Source organism: Scyliorhinus torazame, chromosome 2 (genome assembly GCF_047496885.1).
Source record: "Scyliorhinus torazame isolate Kashiwa2021f chromosome 2, sScyTor2.1, whole genome shotgun sequence".
In the NCBI taxonomy this organism is placed as follows: domain Eukaryota; kingdom Metazoa; phylum Chordata; class Chondrichthyes; order Carcharhiniformes; family Scyliorhinidae; genus Scyliorhinus; species Scyliorhinus torazame.
In genome coordinates, this window is record NC_092708.1 from 208,002,451 (window position 1) to 208,029,129 (window position 26,679).

The window sequence follows — 26,679 nt, forward strand, 5'->3', positions numbered from 1 at the left end:
TCAGTTAGGGCGCTCGAGAGTTACAATTTAACTAGGAAGGACCTAAAGAGAGAGCTAAGAAGAGCCAGGAGGGGACATGAGAAGTCTTTGGCAGGTAGGATCAAGGATAACCCTAAAGCTTTCTATAGATATGTCAGGAATAAAAGAATGACTAGGGTAAGAGTAGGGCCAGTCAAGAACAGTGGTGGGAAGTTGTGCATGGAGTCCGAGGAGATAGGAGAGGTGCTTAATGAATATTTTTTGTCAGTATTCACACAGGAAAAAGACAATGTTGTCGAGGAGAATACTGAGATTCAGGCTACTAGACTAGAAGGACTTGAGGTTCATAAGGAGGTGTTAGCAATTCTGGAAAGTGTGAAAATAGAAAAGTCCCCTGGGCCGGATGGGATTAATCCTAGGATTCTGTGGGAAGCTAGGGAGGAGGAGCCTTTGGCTTTGATCTTTAAGTCATCTTTGTCTACAGGAATAGTGCCAGAAGACTGGAGGATAGCAAATGTTGTCCCCTTGTTCAAGAAGGGGAGTAGAGATAACCCCGGTAACTATAGACCAGTGAGCCTTACTTCTGTTGTGGGCAAAGTCTTGGAAAGGTTTATAAGAGATAGGATGTATAATCATCTGGAAAGGAATAATTTGATTAGAGATCGTCAATGTGGTTTTGTGAAGGGTAGGTCGTGCCTCACAAACCTTATAGAGTTCTTTGAGAAGGTGACCAAACAGGTGGATGAGGGTAAAGCAGTTGATGTGGTGAATATGGATTTCAGTAAAATGTTCGATAAGGTTCCCCACGGTAGGCTACTGCAGAAAATACAGAGGCATGGGATTCAGGGTGATTTAGCAGTTTGGATAAGAAATTGGCTAGCTGGAAGAAGACAAAGGGTGGTGGTTGATGGGTGATGTTCAGACTGAAGTCCAGTTACTAGTGGTGTACCACAAGGATCTGTTTTGGGGCCACTGCTGTTTGTCATTTTTATAAATGACCTGGAGGAGGGCATAGAAGGATGGGTGAGTAAATTTGCAGATGACACTAAAGTCGGTGGAGTTGTGGACAGTGCGGAAGGATGTTACAAGTTACAGAGGGACATAGATCAGCTGCAGCGCTGGGCTGAGAGGTGGCAAATGGAATTTTATATCAGAAAAGTGCGAGGTGATTCATTTTGGAAGGAATAACAAGAAGACCGATTACTGGACTAATGGTAAGATTCTTGGCAGTGTGGATGAGCAGAGAGATCTCGGTGTCCATGTACATAGATCCCTGAAAGTTGCCACCCAGGTTGAGAGGGTTGTTAAGAAGGCGTACGGTGTGTTAGCTTTTATTGGTAGAGGAATTGAGTTTTGGAGCCATGAGGTCATGTTGCAACTGTAAAAAACTTAGGTGCGGCCGCATTTGGAGTATTGCGTGCAATTCTGGTCGCCGCATTATAGGAAGGATGTGGAAGCATTGGAAAGGGTGCAGAGGAGATTTACCAGAATGTTGCCTGGTATGGAGGGAAGATCTGCTGAGGGAAGGCTGAGGGACTTGAGGCTGTTTTTGTTAGAGAGAAGAAGGTTAAAAGGTGACTTAATTGAGGCATACAAGATGATCAGAGGATTAGATAGGGTGGACAGTGAGAGCCTTTTACCTCGGATGGTGATGTCTAGCACGAGGGGACATAGCTTTAAATTGAGTGGAGATAGATATAAGACAGATGTCAGAGATAGGTTCTTTCCTCAAGAGTAGTAAGGGCGTGGAATGCCCTGCCTGCAACAGTAGTGGACTCGCCAACACCAAGAGCATTCAAATGGTCATTGGATAGACATATGGACGATAAGGGAATAGTGTAGATGGGCTTTAGAGTGGTTTCACAGGTCGGCGCAACATCGAGGGCCGAAGGGCCTGTACTGCACTGTAATGTTCTATGTTCTAGAGAAGGAGCTAGATGTGACCATGGTGCCTGCACCCAGCTACCAGAGAAGTCCGTTATGCACTCATCCAAAAATGCCATACTTAATATGTGCTTGTGGAGCCATCTAAGAGTGTCACCATCAAACCTGAGACCCCTACCCACCAACCCACACCTCAATCGAGCAGAAAACCATTACATTCAGACCCTTTGCTCCATAACGGCTGACCATTCCTTAAAGCTACTTTTCAGAATGAATGGGGAAATACAACAAAATGGAGGCCAAGGAAATGAGGAGTGGTTTTTACTTCATTGAAATAAACATCATTATAACTACGTTAGCATTAGTATAAGCACCCAAGTGCAACTAAGGCATCTTTCTCAGAAGGAGAGCATTTGGCTTCATGTGAGTGGTGAGTTGAGCCACCAGAGCAAAGCTTTGCTGTAAATGTGTAAACTGGCAGATAGTGTGCAGACCATTATTGGCCAGAATATATTCAGTTGCCTGTTGCATCTGATGTTCCATGCAGGTGGCCACGTTTTCTCATGGAGACAGAGATCAGCGCAAAGGTCTGATTGAAATAAGACCAGCAATTTATCCAATAGCACTGCCTAGAGAATCATGGCTGTTAACAGGATGAAGTTGATAGTTTTTATTTATGGGGGAGAGTTTATTGACTTGGTTCAGTCTCACAGACCTCCCTCACAGGCACAGTGTCCCAGCTATCCCCTGTTTATACTCTTCAGTCAAACAACAGAACAAAAATAAATAACAAATTTATGCCATATTTACATATGTTCCAAGTACTTAATTAAACAATGCCCTTCACTTGTATATCCTAACAATATCAATATACCATTGACATTGGCACTCATGTTAGTGATGGAGTCCACGAATCCTTCCTTAGTGGTGCCCCTGGATGTGCTGACAGAAGCATACACATTTCATGTGGCTGCCCCATGGATGACCCCAAGACTCAGCACCTACATGCAGCTGAGCAGAACTTGAAGGGTCCTGAACCCTCCAATGTGGACACTCCACTGCTGTCATTGTCTCCAGCTCATGCAATCTACTCCTCGCTGTGTGCCAACCTATCTTGCCAATGCAGGCCCACCAAATTGTATATCTGGCCTGTTGGAATGTGTGCCTGAATCATGTGATGGTGCATCCTCAGAGTGTTCATCCTCCTCTGGGGACACCACAATCTCCCCCCTCCCAGAGAGAAAAGAACACAAAGCGACAGAGAAAGACAGACAGAGAGAGAAATATGCGCATACATATATATTTTTTGTGTGGGACCTGTGCGAGATAAGAGATGAGTTAGTGCTGATATTGAAAAGGGTACAAATTCAGCACCGTGCTTTAAGTTCTCTTGTTATGGAATGTGGGCACCTCTGTGAAGATGGTGGTGAGCCGCCTTCCTGAACTGCTGCAGTCCATATTTCATGCCAACCTTGGGCCCTAAAGAGAGTAGGAGCATTGTTAGATGTATTTAGGCATATGTTAAACCTATTAAGCTTGTTGGGAAAATTGAAATGGGAAGAAGGGCAGTAGCCACATGGACAATTAGTTAAAAGATAGGAACTAGTTGTGGTGAATGCCATATCTTTGTTGAAGACACGATTCAGATTTGAGGAATGAATGAGCAGGGCCATGATTCTTTGTGGATGCTAAGGCAGACATCTCTTTAGCTAGAAGCTACAGGTTGCAGATTTATATTTGATTTGCAGCCATCAGAGGTACAGTACATGCCTGAAAATGTATGTGCAACATCTCATTGATGTTCCAATGCAGTACTGAGGGAGTGCTGCACTGTGGAGAGGTGCTTTCAAATGAGACATAAAACAGAGACCCCATGTTCTCTCTCAGGTGAATGTAAATAATCCTCTTGCACTATTTAACGGAAGAGTAGGGCTGTTCTCTCCAATGTCCTGGTCAATATTTATTCCTCATATCACTTATAAATACATATATATATAATAGAACATACAGTGCAGAAGGAGGACATTTGGTCCATCGAGTCTGCACCAACCCACTTAAGCCGTCACTTCCACCCTATCCCCGTAACCCAATAACCTCTCCTAACCTTGTTGGGCACTAAGGGCAATTTAGCATGGCCAATCCACCCAACCTGCACGTCTTTGGACTGTGGAAGGAAACCGGAGCACCCAGAGGAAACCCACGCAAACACGGGGAGAACGTGCAGACTCCACACAGACAGTGACCCAGCAGGGAATCGAACCTGTGACCCTGGCGCTGTGAAGCCACAGTGCTAGCCACTGTGCTACCATGCTGCCCATGAAATATGAAACCTGGTCATTATCACACTGTTGCTTGTGTGATCTTGCTGTGTGCAAATTGGCTGCCACATTTCTTACATTGAAACAGTAACAAGAGTACTTCACTGGTTATTAACTGCTTTGGATTTTTGAGATCATCAAAGGGCTCTACAGTGACAAGTAAAACAATCCTGTTTTATGGTGGCGTCTTGCATTCATGTTCAGCATAAAAACAGAAAGTGATGGGAAAACTCAGGTCTGGCAGCATCTGTGGAGAGAGAAACCGAGTCAATATTTTGAGTCCGAATGACTCTTCAGAGTGTTCATATTTTGTGGAGGAGATTCATAAAAGTTTGTAATTTTTGTAAATGTGCTACCTGTTCAAAATATCGTCTGTATATCTGTTTTGAATTCACTAAATATATGTAGTCATTATAAGTTTTGATTGGCCTTGCCTGACCTTGCTGAGTGTTTGCAGCATTCTTTGTCTCTATCTAACTGACAATAGACCCGAGGTGAGACTCTCTCTTAAGCAGTGAATTATGATGATCTTGAATGCAATGCCTGAAAATGGCTCGGGTGTCACGGTGGCACAGTGGTTAGCACTGCTGCCTCACTGCTCCAGGGACCCAGGTAGAATTCCGACCTCGGGTGACTGTGTGGAGTTTGCACTTTCTCCCCATATCTGCGTGGGTTTCCTCCGGTTTCCTCCTACAGTCCAAAATGTGCAGGTTAGGTGGATTGGCCATGCTAAATTGCCCCTCAGTGTCCAAAAGATTAGGTGGGGTTATGGGGATGGGTGGAGACGTGGGCTTGAGTAGGGTGCTCTTTCTAGGGACTGGTGCAGACTTGATGGGCTGAATGGTTTCCTGCGCTGTAAATTCTATGATTCTACAAAAGGTGGTACAAGTAGATTCAGTAGTGTTTTTCAAAAATGGAATTGGATAATATCTGAAAAGAAGCGATCTGCAGGACTGTGGGGCAAGAACAAGAGGAGTAGAGATAATTAGATAATTGTTTCAAAGAGCTGGCACAGACATGATGGCTGAATAGCCCCCTGTTCTGTATGATTTTCTAATTAAGGTTGTTATTTGACCTCTCAAAGTCAGGATCACCTGACACCATGAGATATATCCAATAAACTGGAGTACATTGATGAGGCTCTCTGTTCAGCCTGAGTCTTGTACCTTTCATCTAGAAAATGGGCAGATGAAAGCACACATACGCCGATTTGTATGGGGGTGTGAGGTCAGTTTAAAAGACTGACAAGCACTCTCTGGTATTAAAACCCAACAGTTCGTGACAGTCACCATTTCTTTGACAAACATCATTAATAATGGGTCAGTGCTTGACATTATTCCCTTATGCAAATGGGTAAGTCTGGACTCTTTCCATGTGCGTTCACGCAACAAATTATTCTCACCCAGCCCTTGATTAATTCTGTTGTTGACATGGCTATTTTTCAAAAATGCTTTAGTATGTGTAACAGCTGTAGAGAGGTATAAAATTCCTGCTCGGCTCTCTGGGGAGATGAAAGCAATCCACGATTTTCTTTACTCAAGGAAATCAGGTTTCAACCTGAATTCATTATTTTAACAGACTTCAGGTAAATAATATGTTTTAGTTTTGGGCTAGTTTATTCAAATTCTTTAAAATTATAATAAGGCATTTTCTAAATATAAATATATTTAATGTTGTTCATTAATGCAGTTATAATTTTATGAAAACCCATTTGTTCTGTTAACGTGGCTTTTCTATTTTAAATATAAAATGTTTTCTCTGCTACAATTCATTGAAGACTTTTAGTAACTTTCCAGGACCGAGTTTGTAATTTTATCTCTCGTCTTTTGTCGCTTTGTGAATGGAAAATCATGTTTCACATTTTGATTGAGTTTTTGAAAGGGTAACCAAGAAGGTAGATGAGGGCAGTGTAGTCGACGTTGTCTACATGGACTTTAGCAAGACCTTTGACAAAGTACCACATGGTAGGTTGTTACATGCAGTTAAATCTCACGGGATCCAGGGTGAGGTAGCCAATTGGATACAAAATTGGCTTGACAACAGAAGATGAAGGGTGGTTGTAGAGGGTTGTTTTTCAAACTGGAGGCCTGTGACCAGTAGTGTGCCTCAGGAATCAGTGCTGGGTCCACTATTATTTGTTATTTAGATTAATGATTTGGATGAGAACTTGGGAGGCATGGTTAGTAAGTTTGCGGATGACACCAAGATTGGTGGCAGAGTGGACAGTGAAGAAGGTTATCGAGGATTGCAATGGGATCTTGATTAATTGGGCCGATGAATGGCAGATGGAGTTTGAATTAGATAAATGTGAGGCGATGCATTTTGGTAGATTGAATCGGGACAGGAGCTACTCAGTTAGTGGTACGGTGTTGGGGAGAGTTATAGAACAAAGAGATCGAGGAGTACAGTTTCATAGCTCCTCGAAAGTGGAGTCACAGGTGGATAGGGTGGTGAAGAAGGCATTCAGCATGCCAGGTTTTATTGGCCAGAATATTGAACACAGGAGTTGGGACGTCTTGTTGAAGTTGTTCAGTTGAAGTTTCATAGAATTTACAGTGCAGAAGGAGGCCATTTGGCCCATCGAGTCTGCACCGGCTATTGGAAAGAGCACCCTACCCAAGCCCACAACTCCACCCTATCCCCACCCAACACTTAAGGGCAATTTTGGACACTAAGGGCAATTTAGCATGGTCAATCCACCTAACCTGCACATCTTTGGACTGTGGGAGGAAACCGGAGCACCGGTTGTCCAAGTTGTCCAAGACATTAGTACGGCCATACTTGGAATATGTGCACTGTCCTGGTCACCCTATTATAGAAAGGACATGATTAAACTAGAAAGAGTGCAGAAAAGATTTACTAGGATGCTTGATTGTTTGAGTTTTAAAGAGAGGCTGGATAGACTGGGACTTTTTCCCCTGGAATATAGTAGGCATAGGGGTGATCTTATAGAGGTCTATAAAATAATGAAGGGCATAGATAAGCTTTTCCCAAAGGTAAGGAAGTCTAAAAATAGAGGGCATAGGTTTAAGGTGCGAGGGGAGAGATACAAAAGGGTCCAGGGGGCAATTTTTTCACACACAAGTGGTGAGTGTCTGGAATGAACTGCTAGATGCAATAGTCGGGGCGGATACAATTGTGTCTTTGAAAAAGCATTTTGACAGTTTGCTGGATAAGATGGGTATAGACCAATATGGGCCAAATGCGGGCAATTGGGACTAGTTTAGTGGTTAAAAACTAGGCGGCATGGACAAGTTGGGCCGGAGTTCCTGTTTGCATGCTGTAAACCTCTACGACTCTATGACTTTGCTTGATGTTCGTCCCAGAAAAGACTGTCTGTTATGAACCACATGTTTTTACTTTAGTCAGACGTTAAATTCTATACCCAAAATCTCTACATTTTTAGCATTTTTCAGCAACTGTATTTGCATAGACTAAGGTATTGCCCAAAGCACCCTGAGGAAACGGGGGGAGGGAAATATCAGAGTTGCCTGTGGCCCCATTAATTACAGTCAACTCAAGATGTTAACCAGCAGGGTTGTTGAGTCAACTTGCATTGCATTAAGCTAAATAACATGTTATTGCCAGTTCAACGACCTCTATTTTGCTGTGTCTTGTCGCAAGGCTTGGCTGTAAACCAAGCTTTGCCAGCTTACAGTCGGCAGATTGATGCCTTATCTAACAGTGGCATATGCATGTATAAATATTTCAAATAAGTAATGGCAAGAAAAAAAAAATTTAAAGTACACCTTTAGAATAAAAACATGTCTTTTTTTGCCAGTAAGGGGACAGGAGCTCTTTGCACAGAATAGTTGCACAGTGGTTTTACCATGACATATGCTTACTCTGCTGTGTCACTTTCTTTGTATACTGACAGGAAAAGCACAATTGTGTGTGCTAAGTATTAGGGAGAATTGCTTCCATGTGGCGTTAATGCTCGTTAACAGTAATATTTTTCTTCTCTCAATTGCCAAGGGGTGACAGCTTGCCTGGAGATCAGTGACAGAGTTGCTGAAGAAGACTATGAGATAAGCAGTATAAATGGTCCCAAACGTGGGCGACTCAACCAAGAGCAGCAGGTAACACAAATCTCCTTTTCTCTAATGATGGATATTGCAACATTACTTAATGTCACAACACCATTTCTGTTTTTTAAACTGTCAAATTTTTCTTTCACCTCACATTTTGCAGCATTTGAAACTGATTCTTGTAAAGCTGATTTTTGAGAACTGTGCTTAAAAAAAAAAAATCATAACTGCTTGTCATCAGAATGATTTTGGGGTACCATAGCACCACTGTATGTTTATACACATGCCCTAACAGATTGATGAAAATATCTAATGAGCTTTTTTTTACCCTTTGACATTGGGAATTGTATCTCTGTCAATGCTGGTTTCCACTGTGGAATCATAGTGACAGCTTTATATTGATGCAGTAATTTGGATTATGCAATGACATGAAAATGGCAGCAGAACTTGGACAGTGCATTTCAATCAAACTGTCACTTGTACTCAAACAGTGTGGTGTGATTCCTCCTCCATGAGACCATCTCATCCAATTTGTGGTGCAGTTGCATCCCAGGCCAGTGCTACGTTGTACTCGGCCAATGCCCAGGTTATCCATTGGATTGTGCGGGAATTGATAGAAATGCATTTAGAATCATCTTAAAATAAAGCAAATACAATAAAAAGTGTAAACAATGTGCTGGGATTAATTTCCACAGGAACAATTCAAAGAGAAGGAGTTAGATTGCATTTGTAGAGGACCTATGTTAAATCACACTGTGTACTATGCACCATTTTTGAACTCCATATTAGAAGAGGATTAGGCACTGGAGAACGTTTTGGTATCATCCTTATAAATCTTTGTTGCACTGAGAGTTCATAGCAATCAAGAAATACTGCAGGCTAAGGTTCTTTTCATAGATTATCATAGAATTTACAGTGCAGAGGGAGGCCATTTGGCCCATCGAGTCTGCACCGGCTCTTGGAAAGAGCACCCTACCCAAGGTCAACACCTCCACCCTAGCCCCATAACCCAGTAACCCCACCCAACACTAAGGGCAATTTTGGACACTAAGGGCAATTTATCATGGCCAATCCACCTAACCTGCACATCTTTGGACTGTGGGAGGAAACCGGAGCACCCGGAGGAAACCCACGCACACACGGGGAGCATGTGCAGACTCCGCACAGACAGTGACCCAAGCCGGAATCGAACCTGGGACCCTGGAGCTGTGAAGCAATTGTGCTATCCACAATGCTACCGTGCTGCCCTTTTCTCTAGCAAAGTGAAGGCTGAAAGGTAACCAAATGGAGGTTTTGAAAATGATGAAGGGGTTCAATATGGCAGAGATACAGAAAATGTTCCCACGTTTTGGAGAGTCCAAAACTAGGCGCCATAAATATGAGATGGTCACTAATAAATCCAGTAGGTAGTTCAGGCGAACCTTCTTTACACAAAGTGATTAGAATGAGGAACACGCTATCTGTGAAGGCGGGTTTAGCTCAGTGGGCTAGACAACTGGTTTGTAGAACCTCAGGTGAAGGAGCTGCGCTCCGAAAGCTAATGATTTGAAACAAACCTGTTGGACTTTAACCTGGTATTGTAAGACTTCTTATAATACAGAGAAAGTGGGAAATCTTTATACTGTGGAGTGAGAATGAAAGATAAGTCATAGCCACAGAAACCCAGGGAAACCGCATGCTAATAGCCACAGAAAACACAGGGAAAGAATGTTAATGGCAGTCCCCAGAGAGGACAAAAGGTGTTAAAGGCCATTCAGCAGAGAAACTAACATCAGAGGGTAAACTGGGACACATGTAGATGTGGGGGAGGGGAAGGGGGAAGCAAAGAGGAGAAAGGGTAAGGAAAGGTGGATAAGATGGGGGGGGGCGGTGTTAGATATATATAAAGAAAGACAAGAGAGAAAGAAATGGTAAAAGACAGTTAAAATGAATGGGATGAAAACAAATGGTGGGGTAGAGCTAATCATCTGAAGTTGTTGAATTCGATGTTGAGACCGCAAGGCTGTAGCGTGCCTAACTGGAAGATGAGATGTTCCTCCAGTTTGCGTTGAGCTTCACTGGAACATTGCACCAGGCCGGGCAGACATGTGGGCATGGGAGCAGGGTCTTGTGTTAAAATGGCAAGCAACAGGAAGGTCAGGGTCCTGAGTGCCCACAGAACGAAGGTGCTCAGCAAAGCGATCACCCAGTCTGAGTTTGGTCTCTCCGATATGGAGGAGACCACTTTGAGAGCGGCGAATGCAATAGACCAGATTGAAAGAGGTGCAAGTGAAACGCTGCTTAACCTGGAATGAGTGTTCTGTGCCTGGGATGTTTAGCATGGAAGAGGTAAAGGGGCAGGTGTTACACCTTCTGCGATTGCATGGGAAGGTGCCATGGGTTATGGGAGAGGATATTCCAGGATATTGACCCAGTGACTGACGGAATGGCATTATATTTCCAAGTTAGAATGGCGTGTAGCTTGGAGGGGAACTTAGGGGCAGCACGGTAGCCTTGTGGATAGCACAATTGCTTCACAGCTCCAGGGTCCCAGGTTCGATTCCGGCTTGGGTCACTGTCTGTGCGGAGTCTGCACGTCCTCCCCGTGTGTGCGTGGGTTTCCTCCGGGTGCTCCGGTTTCCTCCCACAGTCCAAAGATGTGCAGGTTAGGTGGATTGGCCATGATAAATTGCCCTTAGTGTCCAAAATTGCCCTTAGTGCTGGGTGGGGTTACTGGGTTATGGGGATAGGGTGGAGGTACATAGAACATAGAACGATACAGCGCAGTACAGGCCCTTCGGCCCATGATGTTGCACCGAACCAAAAGCCATCTAACCTACACTATTCCATTATCATCCATATGCTTATCCAATAAACTTTTAAATGCCCTCAATGTTGGCAAGTTCACTACTGTTGCCGGTAGGGCATTCCACGGCCTCACCACTCTTTGCGTAAAGAACCTACCTCTGACCTCTGTCCTATATCTATTACCCCTCAGTTTAAAGCTATGTCCCCTCGTGCCAGCCATTTCCATCCGCGGGAGAAGGCTCTCACTGTCCACCCTATCTAACCCCCTGATCATTTTGTATGCCTCTATTAAGTCTCCTCTTAACCTTCTTCTCTCCAATGAAAACAACCTCAAGTCCATCAGCCTTTCCTCATAAGATTTTCCCTCCATACCAGGCAACATCCTGGTAAATCTCCTCTGCACCCGCTCCAAAGCCTCCACGTCTTTCCTATAATGCGGTGACCAGAACTGTACGCAATACTCCAAATGCGGCCGTACCAGAGTTTTGTACAGCTGCAACATGACCTCCTGACTCCGGAACTCAATCCCTCTACCAATAAAGGCCAACACTCCATAGGCCTTCTTCACAAACCTATCAACCTGGGTGGCAACTTTCAGGGATCTATGTACATGGACACCTAGATCCCTCTGCTCATCCACACTTCCAAGAACTTTACCATTAGCCAAATATTCCGCATTCCTGTTATTCCTTCCAAAGTGAATCACCTCACACTTCTCAACATTAAACTCCATTTGCCACCTCTCAGCCCAGCTCTGCAGCTTATCTAGGTCCCTCTGTAACCTGCTACATCCTTCCTCACTGTCGACAACACCACCGACTTTAGTGTCGTCTGCAAATTTACTCACCCACCCTTCTGCGCCTTCCTCTAGGTCATTGATAAAAATGACAAACAGCAACGGCCCCAGAACAGATCCTTGTGGTACGCCACTTGTAACTGAACTCCATTCTGAACATTTCCCATCAACCACCACCCTCTGTCTTCTTTCAGCTAGCCAATTTCTGATCCATATCTCTAAATCACCCTCAATCCCCAGCCTCCGTATTTTCTGCAATAGCCTACCGTGAGGTACCTTATCAAACGCTTTACTGAAATCCATATACACCACATCAACTGCTCTACCCTCGTCTACCTGTTCAGTCACCTTCTCAAAGAACTGGATAAGGTTTGTGAGGCATGACCTACCCTTTACAAAGCCATGCTGACTATCCCTGATCATATTATTCCTATCTAGATGATTATAAATCTTGTCTCTTATAATCCCCTCCAAGACTTTACCCACTACAGACGTGTGGCTCACCGGTCTATCGTTGCCAGGGTTGTCTGTACTCCCCTTTTTGAACAACGGGACCACATTTGCTATCCTCCAGTCCTCTGGCACTATTCCTGTAGCCAATGATGACATAAAAATCAAAGCCAAAGGTCCAGCAATCTCTTCCCTGGCCTCCCAGAGAATCCTAGGATAAACCCTATCAGGCCCTGGGGACTTATCTATTTTCAGCCTGTCCAGAATTGCCATCACCTCTTCCCTACGTACCTCCATGCCATCTATTCTAATAGCCTGGGTCTCCGCATTCTCCTCCACATTATCTTTTTCCTGAGTGAATACTGACGAAAAATATTCATTTAGTATCTCGCCTATCTCTTCGGACTCCACACACAACTTCCCATCCCTGTCCTTGACTGGTCCTACTCTTACCCTAGTCATTCGCTTATTCCTGACATACCTATAGAAAGCTTTTGGGTTTTCCTTGATCCTACCTGCAAATACTTCTCATGTCCCCTCCTTGCTCGTCTTAGCTCTCTCTTTAGATCCTTCCTCGCTACCTTGTAACTATCCATCGCCCCAACTGAAACTTCACACCTCATCTTCACATAGGCCTCCTTCTTCCTCTTAACAAGAGATTCCACTTCTTTGGTAAACCACGGTTACCTCGCTCTAAGCCTTCCTCCCTGCCTGACCAGTACATACTTATCAAGAACACGCAGTAGCTGATCCTTGAACAAGCTCCACTTATCCAGTGTGCCCAACACTTGCAGTCTACTTCTCCAACCTACCCCCCCCCCCCCCAAGTCACGTCTAATGGCATCATAATTGCCCTAATGGCATCATAATTGCCATTGACTTTGGGTAGGGTGCTCTTTCCAAGAGCCGGTGCAGACTCGATGGGCCGAATGGCCTCCTTCTGCACTGTAAATTCTATGAATTCTATGATAATCTATGAAACTTGTTCCCTTCATCTTCTGCCTTTGTCCTTCTAGGTGGTAGAAGCTATGGATTTAGAAGGTGCTGACGAAAGAACCTTGGGGAGTCGCTGCGGTGCATCATATAGATTTTACATGCTGCACTGTGTGCCAGTGGTTGAGGGAGTAGATGTTGAAGGTGGTGGATAGGATACCAAACAAGCGGGCTGCTTTGGTGCAGCACTCATCTAGGCAAGTGGAGAGTATTCCATCATACTCCATTACCTGGGCCTTGCAAATGGTGGACAGGCTTTGGAAAGTCAGGACATGATTTACTCACCACAGATTTCTAGTCTCTGACCTCTTTGTAGACCAGTCAGCCTGACATTGTTAGTGGGGAAAATGCTAGAGTCCATTATAAAAGATTTAACGGCAGAGAACTTGGGAAACAGTGGCAGGATCGGGCGAAGTCAGCTTGGATTTACGAAAGGGAAATCATGCTCGACAAATCTAAGAATTCCTTGAGGATCTAACTAATAGAGTTAATGATAAGAAGCCTTAGATGTGGTTTATTTGGACTTTCAGAAGGCTTCCAACATGGCCCCACTTAAAAGAATAGTGTGTAACATTATAGTGCATGGGATTAGGGGTAGTGTATTGAGATTGATAGAAAACTGGTTGGCAGACAAGAAACAAAGAGCAGGAATAAACGGGTCTTTTACCAAGTGGCAGGCACTTATGACAGAAGGAAGGTAATTGATGAAGTCGCTGGAGATGGTTGGGTCTCTGCTTGGGTTAAGGAACTCCTGCAGTGATGTCCTGGAACTGAGATGATTGACCGAAAGCAGCCACAACCATCTTCTTTCGTGCCAGGTATGACTTCAACTAATGAAAAGCTTTCCCCTGATTCCTATTGAGACAAGTTTTGCTAGGACTCCTTGAGAGCAGCACGGTAGCACAGTGTTTAGCTCTGTGACTTCACCGCACCAGGGTCCCAGGTTTGATTCCCGGCTGGGTCACTGTCTGTGTGAAGTCTGCACGTTCTCCCCCGTGTCTGCGTGGGTTTCCTCCGGGTGCTCCGGTTTCCTCCCACAAGTCCTGAAAAACGTGCTGTTAGGTGAATTGGACATTCTGAATTCTCCCTCCGTGTACCCGAACAGGCGCCGGAATGTAGCGACTCAGGGCTTTTCACAGTAACTTCATTGCAGTGTTAATGCTTGTGACAATAAAGATTATTATTACTATGATGCCATGCTCAGTCATGCAAGGCCAAATGAGGCCTTGATGTTGAGGGCAGTCACTATTACCTCAGCAGTCACTATTACCTCACCTCTTGAGTTCAGCTCCTTTGCCCATGTTTGATGTAAGACTGTAATGAGGTCAGGAGCTGAGAATGGGGAGCAGGTTACTGTCACCTCATTCTATCTACAGACACAGGACTTTGGTGTTTGGAATATTGTCTGGAAGCTATGATTCGGTGAGAATGACATGTCAGGCTGTTGCATGGCGGAATTTGAACCCTGGGCCTCTGGATTACTAGTGCAGTGACATTACCACAACATCACCGCCTCCCCTCAGAGGAAGAAATTTGAACCCATCCTAGAGTAAAAATTATCTATCTGAACTAGTGCTGGATTTATGTTCGATTATTTAGTTTGCATGTTTTTACGAATGAAAGCAGTGTAGCCATTGTATCAGGTCATAACTTTCAAAGTTCTATAGATTAGATTAGATTAGATTTAGATTTATTGTCATGTGTACCGAGGTACAGTGAAAAGTATTGTTCTCAGGAGGAGAAAGAGGCAGATGTTCTAGCCTTTGCTTCCCTGGTAGCCCGGAGACGGATACTATTAGCTTGGAGGGACTCAAAGTCCCCGAAATCGGAGACCTGGATATCTGACATGGCTAGCTTTCTCTGTTTGGAGAAAATCAAGTTCACCTTGAGAGGGTCACTGTTAGGGTTCGCCTGGAGGTGGCAACCGTTCGTCGACTTCTTTGCGGAAAATTAATCATCAGCAGAAGGAGGGGTGGGGTTAGTTTAGTTTAGCTTAGAGTAGGGGGTTAATAAAGGTGGGACCTGTAAGGGAGGAAGCAGGCTTTTGCACTATGTTTATAGACTCATGTACATTGTTTGTATTGTTGTAAAACCAAAAATACATCAATAGAGTGTTTATTAAAAAAAAGAAAAGTATTGTTCTGCATACAGTCCAGGCAGATCGTTCCATACATGAAAAACATCAGACATAAGATAAATATAGAATGTAAATACATAGACATAAACATTGGGTTAAGCATACGGAGTGTAGTACGACTCAGTAGAGAAGATGGGTATCTATGTTTGATTAGGTCTGTCACAAGCAACTTCATGCCAAGTTGAAAACCAAACAGGATGAATAAGGAAATTGTTACTTGTGTAATCAATTGCTGGCAAATGGGAACCCAGGGCAAATTTAAAAATTGTAATTCGAGTTGGCCAAATATGTCCAATACAGTCAATGTGTGTTGGTCCTCAAACCTAAATTTTTCATTATAATCATTCAGGATATCGAATGTAATTATGTGGTTAATTAAAATGCTCCAACAAGAGGGATATAATTAAGAGTTCTGCTGAAACCTGGCAATTAGGCCAATGACTGGGGGATGGGAAAGGATTTCATGAAATCTTATGCGATATTGATACTAGAATGACATGTAATTACAGAGTGAAGAGTATGTTATTTAATCTGGAGTTGAGATAGGGATAATTTGATTTGCTAGTTGAGTGAGTGTACATCTGGAGTAGCAAAAGTTTCAATAAGTGCATTTTGAAAAAAGCTAGTAAGCAAATAACTAATTCTTCAGAAGAGGGGGGAATAAAAGTCATCTTAGCAATCTTAGGGTTGACCTGATGGAGGTCTTTAAAAAGGGTTTGATCGAGTACACGCAGAGAAAATTTTCCATTTGTGAGTGAGATCAAAATTAGAGGCCATAAATATAAGTAGTCATTAATAAATCTAGTTGGGGAATTTGGAAGAAACGTCTCCACCCAGAGAGTGGTTAAAATGTGGGGTTAATCGCTGAGATGAATACCGTGGATACATTTAAGGGATGTGTGAAACACTGGGGGAGGGGGGAATCGAAGGGCGTTTTGAAGGGGCTGAGATGAAGTTGAGTGGGAGGAGGCTTGTAAGACACATAAGCACCAGCACAGGCCAAATAGCGTGTTACTGTTTTAATTCTGTTTAATTTAATCTTAAGTCCTGAATATGGTATGAGCTGGAAAGGCTGAATGCCTACTCTTCTCTGTCGTCCTCATCATTCATATTTATTCCTGTACTGGCATAGTCTGTTCTATTTTGCGCAAATTGCTTATAACCTCCTTCATGGAAGAGCAATATTATTGAAATTAAGATCATTACAGCTGAGCCCCTTGCTTCATATTTGTTCGATAGTTCAACGTTGGTGAATGTGGAAAATGCTGATATTATTTAAGCAAATTCATCTGACATTCCATAATCTAATACTTTATTACTGTGTGAGCAGTAATTCTTTCTGCAGATCCTTACTATGTACTGTGCATGCTTCTGGTACAGGTTGAAATGCATTGTAATGAATCATTGTCCCATGCTGTCACATACTTCTAATCACATGTTTTCTGGGTTTTTGATTTTTTTTTTGACTGTTAGCTGCCAAAGCTGTTTGATGGCTGCCACTTCTACTTCATGGGGCCGTTCAAAAATTGCAAGAAAGAAGAGCTTGTTCATTTGGTCAAGGTTGGTGGTGGCCAGGTCCTTGCCCGGCAGCCCAAGCCGGATAGCGACGTGACTCAGAGCATCAACACTGTTGCTTACCATGCATTCCCTGGCTCAGATCAGTCGTTCTGTACGCAGTACATCATCTATGACAAAGACAGTAATTACAAGCCTGAGAAAGTGAGGCTGGGTAAAGTGTGGACGACCCATTCTACATGGCTGATTGACTGTGTGAAATCATTTGAACTGCTCTTGGTTCCTGAGCAGTAATGGAATTATATCTATAAAAAGAGTTGATTTATTTTATAAAATGAAGACTCAAAATAATGTGCATCTATATGTTATTGATTCAAAATTACGTGAAAAAGACGCTTTAAAATGTAAAAACAGTTCAGAAAAAATGTGAACAGCATTAAAATTATGGGTCAAAATTTGGTTAAGCTAATCACTGTAAAAATTGCTTTATAATGACCTTCCTCTGCTAACTTCACTTATACTGTCACATTAAGTATTCATTACGCTAAATTAAGCTCATTCAATAAAAAGATTTATTTTATTTCTTGCTCTACACGTTTTTCCACACTCAATTTGTTTTAACATGAAAAGAATAATGAAATACATCTGTTTAACTTGAATCCAGACGTGCTGTGTGGCAGCATTTGTAGGTATGTGCTAATCCTTTCTTTGTTAACATGCTAGTTATCAAATCATGTGCTTTGTAATGAGGGATTGTCCCAGAGTTATTTCTGGCCACCACTCGGACTCTTGCCATATCACTGAAATGAAAAGCAGTTTAAATAAACCAATAAAATAATCCAATAAAATCTGTGGAACAGTTCTTGATTTACTCAGGTCTATAATTTTCGGATAATTGGGATCATCATTGTCGGTCACTTCCATTCAGGATGGAGAGCTGTGCAAGCAAACTTCCACCTGTAGCATCTTACTGGATAATTATCAGCAGTATTGTCAGTTTAGCCTGGTCCAGTCAGCCAGGACAATGGAAACTACCCTGTGTTTAGAGGTTATGAATTCAGGCAAAGCCGTAGAATCGGAAACCATGGAATGAGGCCATTTATGTCTGTGCCGGTTCTCAACCCCAGAGCCCTGCAAATGTATCCTTTTTAAAGATGCACCCAGTTCCCTTTTGAATTAAATCTGCTTTCATCCTCCTTTGGCAGCCACTCCAGATCATTGTAACATGATGCGTGTAAATTAGCATCTCCCCACTGATTCTTTTACCAATTATTCCAAATCTGTGTCCTCTGCTTACTAACCCTGCTGCCAGTAGAAGCCATGGGCAGAATTTTCACAGCGCACGAGTGGTATGTTGGCACAGTGAATCTGGAGGGAGCCAAAATTTCAGGAACCCACTGGGGTAAAATCCCATTGCAATTCTCCCAATGGTGGATTATTTTTCCCACTGACAGGTTTTTCTTGCTGGCAGAAAATTGCGTCAACTTCAACCCCGATTGCTAATGAGTGGGGTGCACAAGGCTGGCCTCAGTTGGCTAGAGACACTGAGGTGACTGCAACAACTTTCTGACACAGTGCTGTGCTGCTCCTGATGCACTGTACATCACTCTGCCGGGGGAGAACCGTTCCTGCCTCCATCTCCATGCCTGGTCCTGGCCTTATGGACAGCACCGTGCTGCTGGACCCATCGACCCTCCTGTGTCACCGAGTCGGATCAGTACTGCACTTGGGGTTGAGGACTACAGGGATCTTCTGCCTGGTGTCACACAGCAGTGTTTATCTGGACAGGACTCACGCAGCCACCGCAACAAAGGTTTAAAGTTCAATCGGGGGTGGAGTGCCAGGTGAACTGGGGGTGAGGGGGGTGTGGCCTAAGTAAGACATGGGGGTTATGTGCAAAGGAGGGCTGTGAAGGAAAGGGGGGAGGGCAAGGGTTCACGGCGCAAAGAGGGGCAAGGAGGTGGATGAAGAAGATGAACAATGGAAGGCAGAGGGGAGGGTAGCTGCACCCTGATAAGGCTACATGAGAAGCTCACAAATAAGAAGACTAAAGGGATACACATCGGTTACTGGAAGGGGATGGATTACGACTCCAGATGTTATAGTAGAGGTCTAAATGATGCCTGGTCCCCTCGCAGGTGATGGGCTCAGGACATGGTAGCTGAATTAAGGAACAGGCTTTCTCTTGAGGCTGAGAGTTTTCTCTCTCTGGGTTGCTGACATCCTGCCTGGTCTCGTGAAGACAGGTGGGTTGGCGAGAGTGATATGAGCGTGCTGGACTGGTATTTAAACATTGCATCAGGTTAGGTGGATTGGCCATACTAAAATTGCCCCTTAGTGTCCAACAGATGGGCTGGTTTGGTGGGTTTATGGGGATACGGCAGGGGAGTGGGCCTAGGTAGGGGTGTTCTTCCAGAGGGTCGGTGCAGACCCGACGGGCTGAAAGGCCTCTTGTTCTGTAGGGGCTCAATGAAGTGTGGCATCCCACCATTCTGGGCGGCAGGTCAGGAACATCCGCCACCGCACTTGGTCTCAAAATAGGAGAATTCCACCTTTTATCTCTTCATTTACTTCAACACCCTTCATAATTTTGAACACCTCTATTAAATCTTCCCACTTAAGGAGAAAAGCTTCTCTAGTCTTTCCACATGAAATCCGTCATCTCTGGTATCATTCTAGCAAATCTCTTATGCACTCTCTCCAGTGCCCCTCATTCTTCCTAAAGTGCAGTGCTCAGAATTGGACCCGATGCTCTCTCTGGGGCTTAGATAGTGATTTATAAAAAATTTAATATAATCCAGGTATATTCCTGCCCTCCCTTTCAACTACCATTGTGTTCACATTGCCCATATTGTTCTTCCTCCAGAACGTTATTGCAGATGGGTATTTTTATTCATTCATGGGATTTGGGTGTCACTGTCTGAGCCAGCGTTTATTGCCCATGCCTAATTGTTCTTGAACTGAGTGGCTTGTGGGGCCATTTTTTTTTTTTTTATTTCAATTTTACAAAAAATTAATATGTTTACAAATCCACCGATACCATACAAGAAAAAGTACTAAAAAGAACACAACCCATAACCTGTTGCACCCATCCCACCCCCCACCCCTAGCAACTGACGGTGATTAGTTCCTTAAAATAGGCAATGAAAGGCCGCCACATTCGGTAGAATCCCTCGACCGATCACCTCACGGTATATTTGACTTCCAGATACAAAAACCTCATTAGTACTCCTGACCATACCAAGGCGCTGGGTGGGGTTCGAGATCTCGCCCCAGCAGAACTCACCTCTGGGCAATCAAAGAGTTGAAGGCAAGGACATCCGCTTCCATCTCTGTCTGTAGCCATGGCGAGTCCAACGTCCCAAATATGGCAACTAGAGGGCAGGGCTCCAATTTGACCTTAAGAATCGCCGACAAGGTGCGAAAGAAGGAGATCCAAAAGCTCAAGTTTGGGACAGGACCACAACATGTATGTGTGTGTGATTAGCCAGGCCCCCGAAACACCGCTCCGAGCTATCATCTACCTCCGAAAAATAAACTCTCATCTTTAGCTTGGTCTGATGTACCCTAAACATTACTTTGAGCTGAATCAAGCCCAGCCTCGCACACGAGGACATGGAGTTCACCCTGCGAAGGGCCTAACTCTGCACCTTGTCATCTACTATTGGCCCCAGCTCCCTCTCCCACCTCGCTTTTACCCCTTCCACCAGGCCCACTTCCTCTGACAGGATCCGCCCATAGATCACATATGTGCTATCCTCCTCCGACCCATAAGAGACGTAGGCGGCATGTCACAACGAAATTCCAAAACTGGAGATATGTAAACAAATTTGACCTTGCGAGCCTATGGTTTCCCGTCAATTCCTCCAGACTGGCGCCTCGTCCTTCCAAGAACAAGTCTACTAATCTGTCCAGCCCTTCCCCATTCCCCAAACAAGGTGTCCAGTCTCGCCAGCTCAAACAGGTTGTTGATGCAAATAGTGGCCAACTTCCTGAGCTTAAAATGTTGCCTGAACTCCCACCATATCCTCAAACTGAATACAACCACAAGATTAGTTGAATATTTTGTTGGGGAAAACGGGAACGAAGCTGTCACCAGTGCGCCCAACCCAGACCCCTTACATCACCCCGCTTCAACCTGCACCCGAGCGGCCCTTGGGTCACCACAGAGTGGTGCACTTCTTCAGAGTGCACACCTCCTCTGCCTCCTCCTGTACCAGATCCTGTGTGACACTTGACATTAATTAGAACTGTCCGCTAATTGATAAAGTCCTCATTGTGTAGATTTCAGTAATGGATGACATTAAATCAACATGAAGTGAAGGTTGTACCATGTGTCTGGTAACTTTTGTAATTTCATTTTTAAATTTGTTCACGAGATACAAGTGTCACTGGCTGGGCCAGCATTTGTTTCCCATCCCATTTTGCCCTTGAACCGAGTAGCTTACTAGGCCATTTCAGTGGGGGCAGTTAAGAGTCAACCACATCGCTGTGTGCGTCTGGAGTCACATGTAGGCCAGACCCGGTAAAGACGGCAGATTTCCTTCCCTGAAGGTTAGTGAGACATTAGTGAACCAAATGGGTTTTTATGACAATCAGCAATGGTTTCATGGTTATCATTCGACATTTAATTCCAGATTTGTACTGAATTCAAATTTCACCATCTGCCGTGGTGGGATTCAAACTCAGGACCCCAGGGCATTAGCCTGGGTCTCAGGATTACTAGGCCAGTAACAATACCACTATGCCACTGCCTCCCCAAGTTCTGTAACCAGGTGTTTGGGAGAAGCCTCCCTCCCCTTCTCCATCTCCAGTGGCCATGGACTCCACCACTGCTGATCTTCAAGAGCTGCTCTTCCGCATCGATCAGAGTGACTATGACAACTCTGGATCTCCGCCTCACCCTGATGTTCTGTATTCTTTTCAGCAAGGAGAGAGGGTTAGGTATGCGTGAAATTGAATGTTTTGAGAGGTTGGGCTGACTGTCGCGATTTGTGGAGGTGACTGCGAGGAATGGAGTTGGGATGGCAGCAAAGTGAATGTTGTCATGAGGATGTTGCTTTAAGAAATGTTTGGCTGCTCATGTTACTGCAGGAATGTCAGAGTGTGGGTGGAGCTGAGCTCTGGTTCTGCTTTTTAGTTTCACTTTGAGAAAAGCTTGGGTGTGTCTCTGTCTTTTTGGTTTCGTTTTTCAGTGTGTTGCAGCTGAAGTCAGCCGAAGCAGCTGTATTGTTGAGCTCTCTGCCATGAAGGACTATCTCTTAATCATTTGGTGAATTCAGAATTACAAATGTTTTCAGTATTGAATGTAAACCCTGATGTGCTTCTGTTTAAAGGTTGTTAAGTCTTTTGGATGAAAAGGACAGCTTAAAGGATTACTTAGTGTTGTATTCTTTGGGGGCTATCTTTGAATTAATGGCTGCTAAGATATTCACTGTTTACTTTAAAAAGGTTAACTTGAGTTCCTAAAATAAACATTGTTTTGCTTTTTAAAAATACTTTTCCATTTCTGCTGTACCACGCCTGTAGAGTGAGCCGTGTGCTCCCCATACCACAATCTATTAAAAGTTGTGGGTCAGGTGAACTCCATGATACACTTTGGGATTCTCAAAACCCTGGCCCATAACAATGTGAGTATCAATGATGGCTGTTCAGGTGGGAATGTAAGGTGGTACCTTGAGAGAGAGGAATAGGTGGAGCTGCAAGGCATGCTGGTCTGAGGATAGCTGCAAGGCATGCTGGTCTGAGGATAGCTGCAAGAAAACTCTGGAGAAGATAGAATATAGGGATTGCCACTTCAATGTGGTGTGCCATTTGGTAGCACAATCGTTAGCACTGTTATTTAGGGGTTGGTTTAGCACAGGGCGAAAGAGCTGGCTTTTAAGCAGGCCAGCAGCACGGTTCAATTCCCGTACCAGCCTCCCCGAACAGGATTGCCGGAATGTGGCGACTGGGGCCTTTTCACAGTAACTTAATTTGAAGCCTACTTGTGACAATAAGCAATTTTCATTTTCAGGGCCAGGTTCAATTCCTGGCTTGGGTCACTGTCTGTACAGAGTCTCCACGTTCTCCCCATGTCTGCGTGGGTTTCCACTGGGTGCTCCGGTTTCCTCCCACAAGTCCCAAAAGACGGGCTTATGAGGTGAATTGGACATTCTGAATTCGCCCTCAGTGTACCCGAACAGGCGCCGGAATGTGGCAACTAGGGGCTTTTCACAGTAACATCATTGCAGCGTTAATGTAAGAGTACTTGTGACAATAATAAAAATTATTATCATTTACCTTTTCTGCCCTGATGTTGCCATTGAACCTGTTTAGACACTGTATTCATGATCAAAGTACGTTCGTGCTCACTGCAACCTCACCTGATTGCACTCAGAGGCTGGTATCTTCCATTTCCCAGAAAGAATATCGCCCTGCAGGCCTTTGAAACAAGCGGTATTTGCTCCAAGGATACCTCCATGAGCTGTGGATAGCCATCATACAGTGACAGCCCATTCTGATCCCCGCTGAGGTCCATTTAGATACTGAAGCTGGAAGACTGAGGCATGGGTCCTTATCATGCTCGCCCACCCTGCTGGATCAGTGACTGGAAGCTAAAGCCATGGTTGAGTTGAAAAGTCACAACCAAACATGTTCCCCGCTCCTTCAGGTTCCTGGCCCGCTGCAAGCAGGTCCAGCGGTCAAAGTTCTGCTCAATGTGCAATTTTCCAACCCTGTTCATCCTTGCAGAGGGCCTCCTGTCCATCCTTGCAGAGGGCCTCCTGTCCATCCTTGCAGAGGGCCTCCTGTCCATCCTTGCAGAGGGCCTCCTGTCCATCCTTGCTGAGGGCCTCCTGTCCATCCTTGCTGAGGGCCTCCTGTCTTTCCTTGCAGAGGGCCTCCTGTCCATCCTTGCAGAGGGCCTCCTGTCCATCCTTGCAGAGGGCCTCCTGTCCATCCTTGCAGAGGGCCTCCTGTCCATCCTTGCAGAGGGCCTCCTGTCCATCCTTGCAGAGGGCCTCCTGTCCATCCGTGCAGAGGGCCTCCTGTCCATCCTTGCAGAGGGCCTCCTGTCCATCCTTGCAGAGGGCCTCCTGTCCATCCTTGCAGAGGGCCTCCTGTCCATCCTTGCAGAGGGCCTCCTGTCCATCCTTGCAGAGGGCCTCCTGTCCATCCGTGCAGAGGGCCTCCTGTCCATCCTTGCAGAGGGCCTCCTGTCCATCCTTGCAGAGGGCCTCCTGTCCATCCTTGCAGAGGGCCTCCTGTCCATCCTTGCAGAGGGCCTCCTGTCCATCCTTGCAGAGGGCCTCCTGTCCATCCTTGCAGAGGGCCTCCTGTCCATCCTTGCAGAGGGCCTCCTGTCCATCCTTGCAGAGGGCCTCCTGTCCATCCTTGCTGAGGGCCTCCTGTCTTTCCTTGCAGAGGGCCTGTCCATCCTTGCAGAGGGCCTCCTGTCTATCCTTGCAGAGGGCCTCCTGTCTATCCTTGCAGAGGGCCTCCTGTCCATCCTTGCAGAGGGCCTCCTGTCCATCCTTGCAGAGGGCCTCCTGTCCATCCTTGCAGAGGGCCTCCTGTCCATCCTTGCTGAGGGCCTCCTGTCCATCCTTGCAGAGGGACTCCTGTCCTTCCTTGCAGAGGGCCTGTCCATCCTTGCAGAGGGCCTCCTGTCCATCCTTGCAGAGGGCCTATCCATCCTTGCAGAGGGCCCCCTGTCCATCCTTGCTGAGGGCCTCCTGTCCATCCTTGCAGAGGGCCTCCTGTCCATCCGTGCAGAGGGCCTCCTGTCCATCCTTGCAGAGGCCCTCCTGTCCATCCTTGCAGAGGGCCTCCTGTCCATCCTTGCAGAGGGCCTCCTGTCCATCCTTGCAGAGGGCCTCCTGTCCATCCTTGCAGAGGGCCTCCTGTCCATCCTTGCAGAGGGCCTCCTGTCCATCCTTGCAGAGGGCCTCCTGTCCTGTCGTTGGACCCTCGTGTTGTGAACCTTGAGTCTGAAGTATTTCAATTATGTTGGGTAGTCTGAAGAGCAAGCACTGCCTGACAAGCCATCAAACAGAACTGTGAATTTAATCAGTCAAGCACCTGGGAAGGATTTTAGAGCTAGGAACCGAACAGGTTGAGTGAACAAAACAAGTTGGCTTGTAAAGCAGATATAATGCGCAGCCTCTTGCCTGTAAAGTTGTCCCAGAGGGTACAGGACATGAAAACTAATCTCCTGTACATTGCTGGCAGCAACTCAGAGAAACACTACAGGGGCACTGAGAAAAAACATTGCAGACTTCTCTCATTAGAGTCATAGAGTCCTACAGCACAAAAAAGGCCATTCGGCCCATCGTGTCTTCACCAGTCGAAACCAACCACCTAACTATTCTAATCCCATTTTCCTGCACTTGGCCTATATGGTATACTTTATTAGCCTTGTATGCCTTGGCATCGCAAGTACACAAGTAAATACTTCTTAAATCTTATGATCGCTGCCTCCACCACCCTATCAGGCAGCGAGTTCCAAACTACCAGCACCCTCTGGGTCAAAACATTTTTCCTCACATCCCTCTAAAACTCTTGTCCCTTACCTTAAATCTATGCCCCCTGGTCACTGATCCCTCCACCAAGGAGAAAGGTTTCTTCCTGTCTATCTACACCCCTCATAATTTTATACATCTCAATCATGTACCCCTCAGTCTCCTCTGCTCCAAGGAAAACAACCCAGTCTATCTAATCTCTCTTCATAACTAAAACTCTCCAGCCCAGGCAAAATCCTGGTAATTCTCCTCTGCACCCTTTCCAGTGCTGTCACACCCCTCCTGTAATGTGGATTCCAGAACTGCACACAATACTCTAGCTATGGCCTAACCAACGTTTTATACAGTTCCAGCATAACCTCCATGCTCTTAAACTCGATGAATCGGCTAATAAAGTATACCATATGCCTTCTTGACCACTGTGTCCTCTTGCTCTGTTACCTTAAGGGACAGGTGCACATGTATACCAAGGTTTCTCTGATCCTTTGTGCTTCCCAGGGTCCTGCTGTTTATCATGTATTCCCTTGCCTTGTTCTGCCCAAGTACATCACCTCACACTTACCCGGATTGAATTCCATTTGCCACTGATCAGCCCATTTTAGCAACCGTCTATATCCTCCTGTAATCTAAGGCAATCCTCCTCACTATTTATCACCCCACAACTTTTCGTATCACCGTGAACTTACTGATCAACCCTCCTACATTTGTATCTAAATCATTTAAATAAATCACAAGCAGCAAGGGCCCCAACACTGACCCCTGTGGGACCACATTGGACACAGGCTTCCAGTCAGAAAAATATCCCTCAGCCATCCCTCTCTGCTTCCTGCCACTCAGCCAATTTTGGACCCTGTTTGCCAAATTTCCTTGGATCCCATGGGCTCTTACCTTCGCTATCAGTCTCCCATGTGGGACCTTATCAAAAGCCTTGCTGTAGCCCAAAAATACTATGTCAAATGCATTGCCCTCATCTACACACCTGGCCACCTCTTTGAAAAATTCAATCAAGTTGGTCTGACTTGACCTCTGCTTAACAAAACCGTGCTGACTGTTCTTGATTAATCCCTGCCACTCTAAATGCAGATTAATTCTGACTCTCAGAATAGCTTCCAATAGTTTCCCCACCACTGAGGTTAGACTATCTGGCCTGCAGTTTCCTGGTTTATCCCTTCCTGCCTTCCTGAATAACGGTACCACATTGGCTATCGTCCAGTCCTCCGGCACCTCTCCTGTGACAAGAGAAGAATTGAAAATTATTGCCAGCGCCCCAGCTATTTCCTCCCTTGCCTCA

The 26,679-nt window shown here is 45.1% G+C and overlaps 1 protein-coding gene across 4 annotated transcripts in view; it reads left to right on the forward strand.

The window, feature by feature from the left end:
- bard1 (BRCA1 associated RING domain 1) overlaps nt 1-17,735 on the forward strand; it is a 317,511-nt gene extending 299,776 nt beyond the window's left edge. For all 4 annotated transcript variants that reach the window (XM_072483151.1, XM_072483157.1, XM_072483165.1 and 1 more), the window contains 2 exons: nt 8,157-8,260; nt 16,846-17,735. In XM_072483151.1, coding sequence (XP_072339252.1) covers nt 8,157-8,260; nt 16,846-17,181 — 440 coding nt within the window. In that variant the 3' untranslated portion in view covers nt 17,182-17,735. The remainder of the gene's footprint in view (nt 1-8,156; nt 8,261-16,845) is intronic.
- Nucleotides 17,736-26,679: the final 8,944 nt, after the last annotated feature.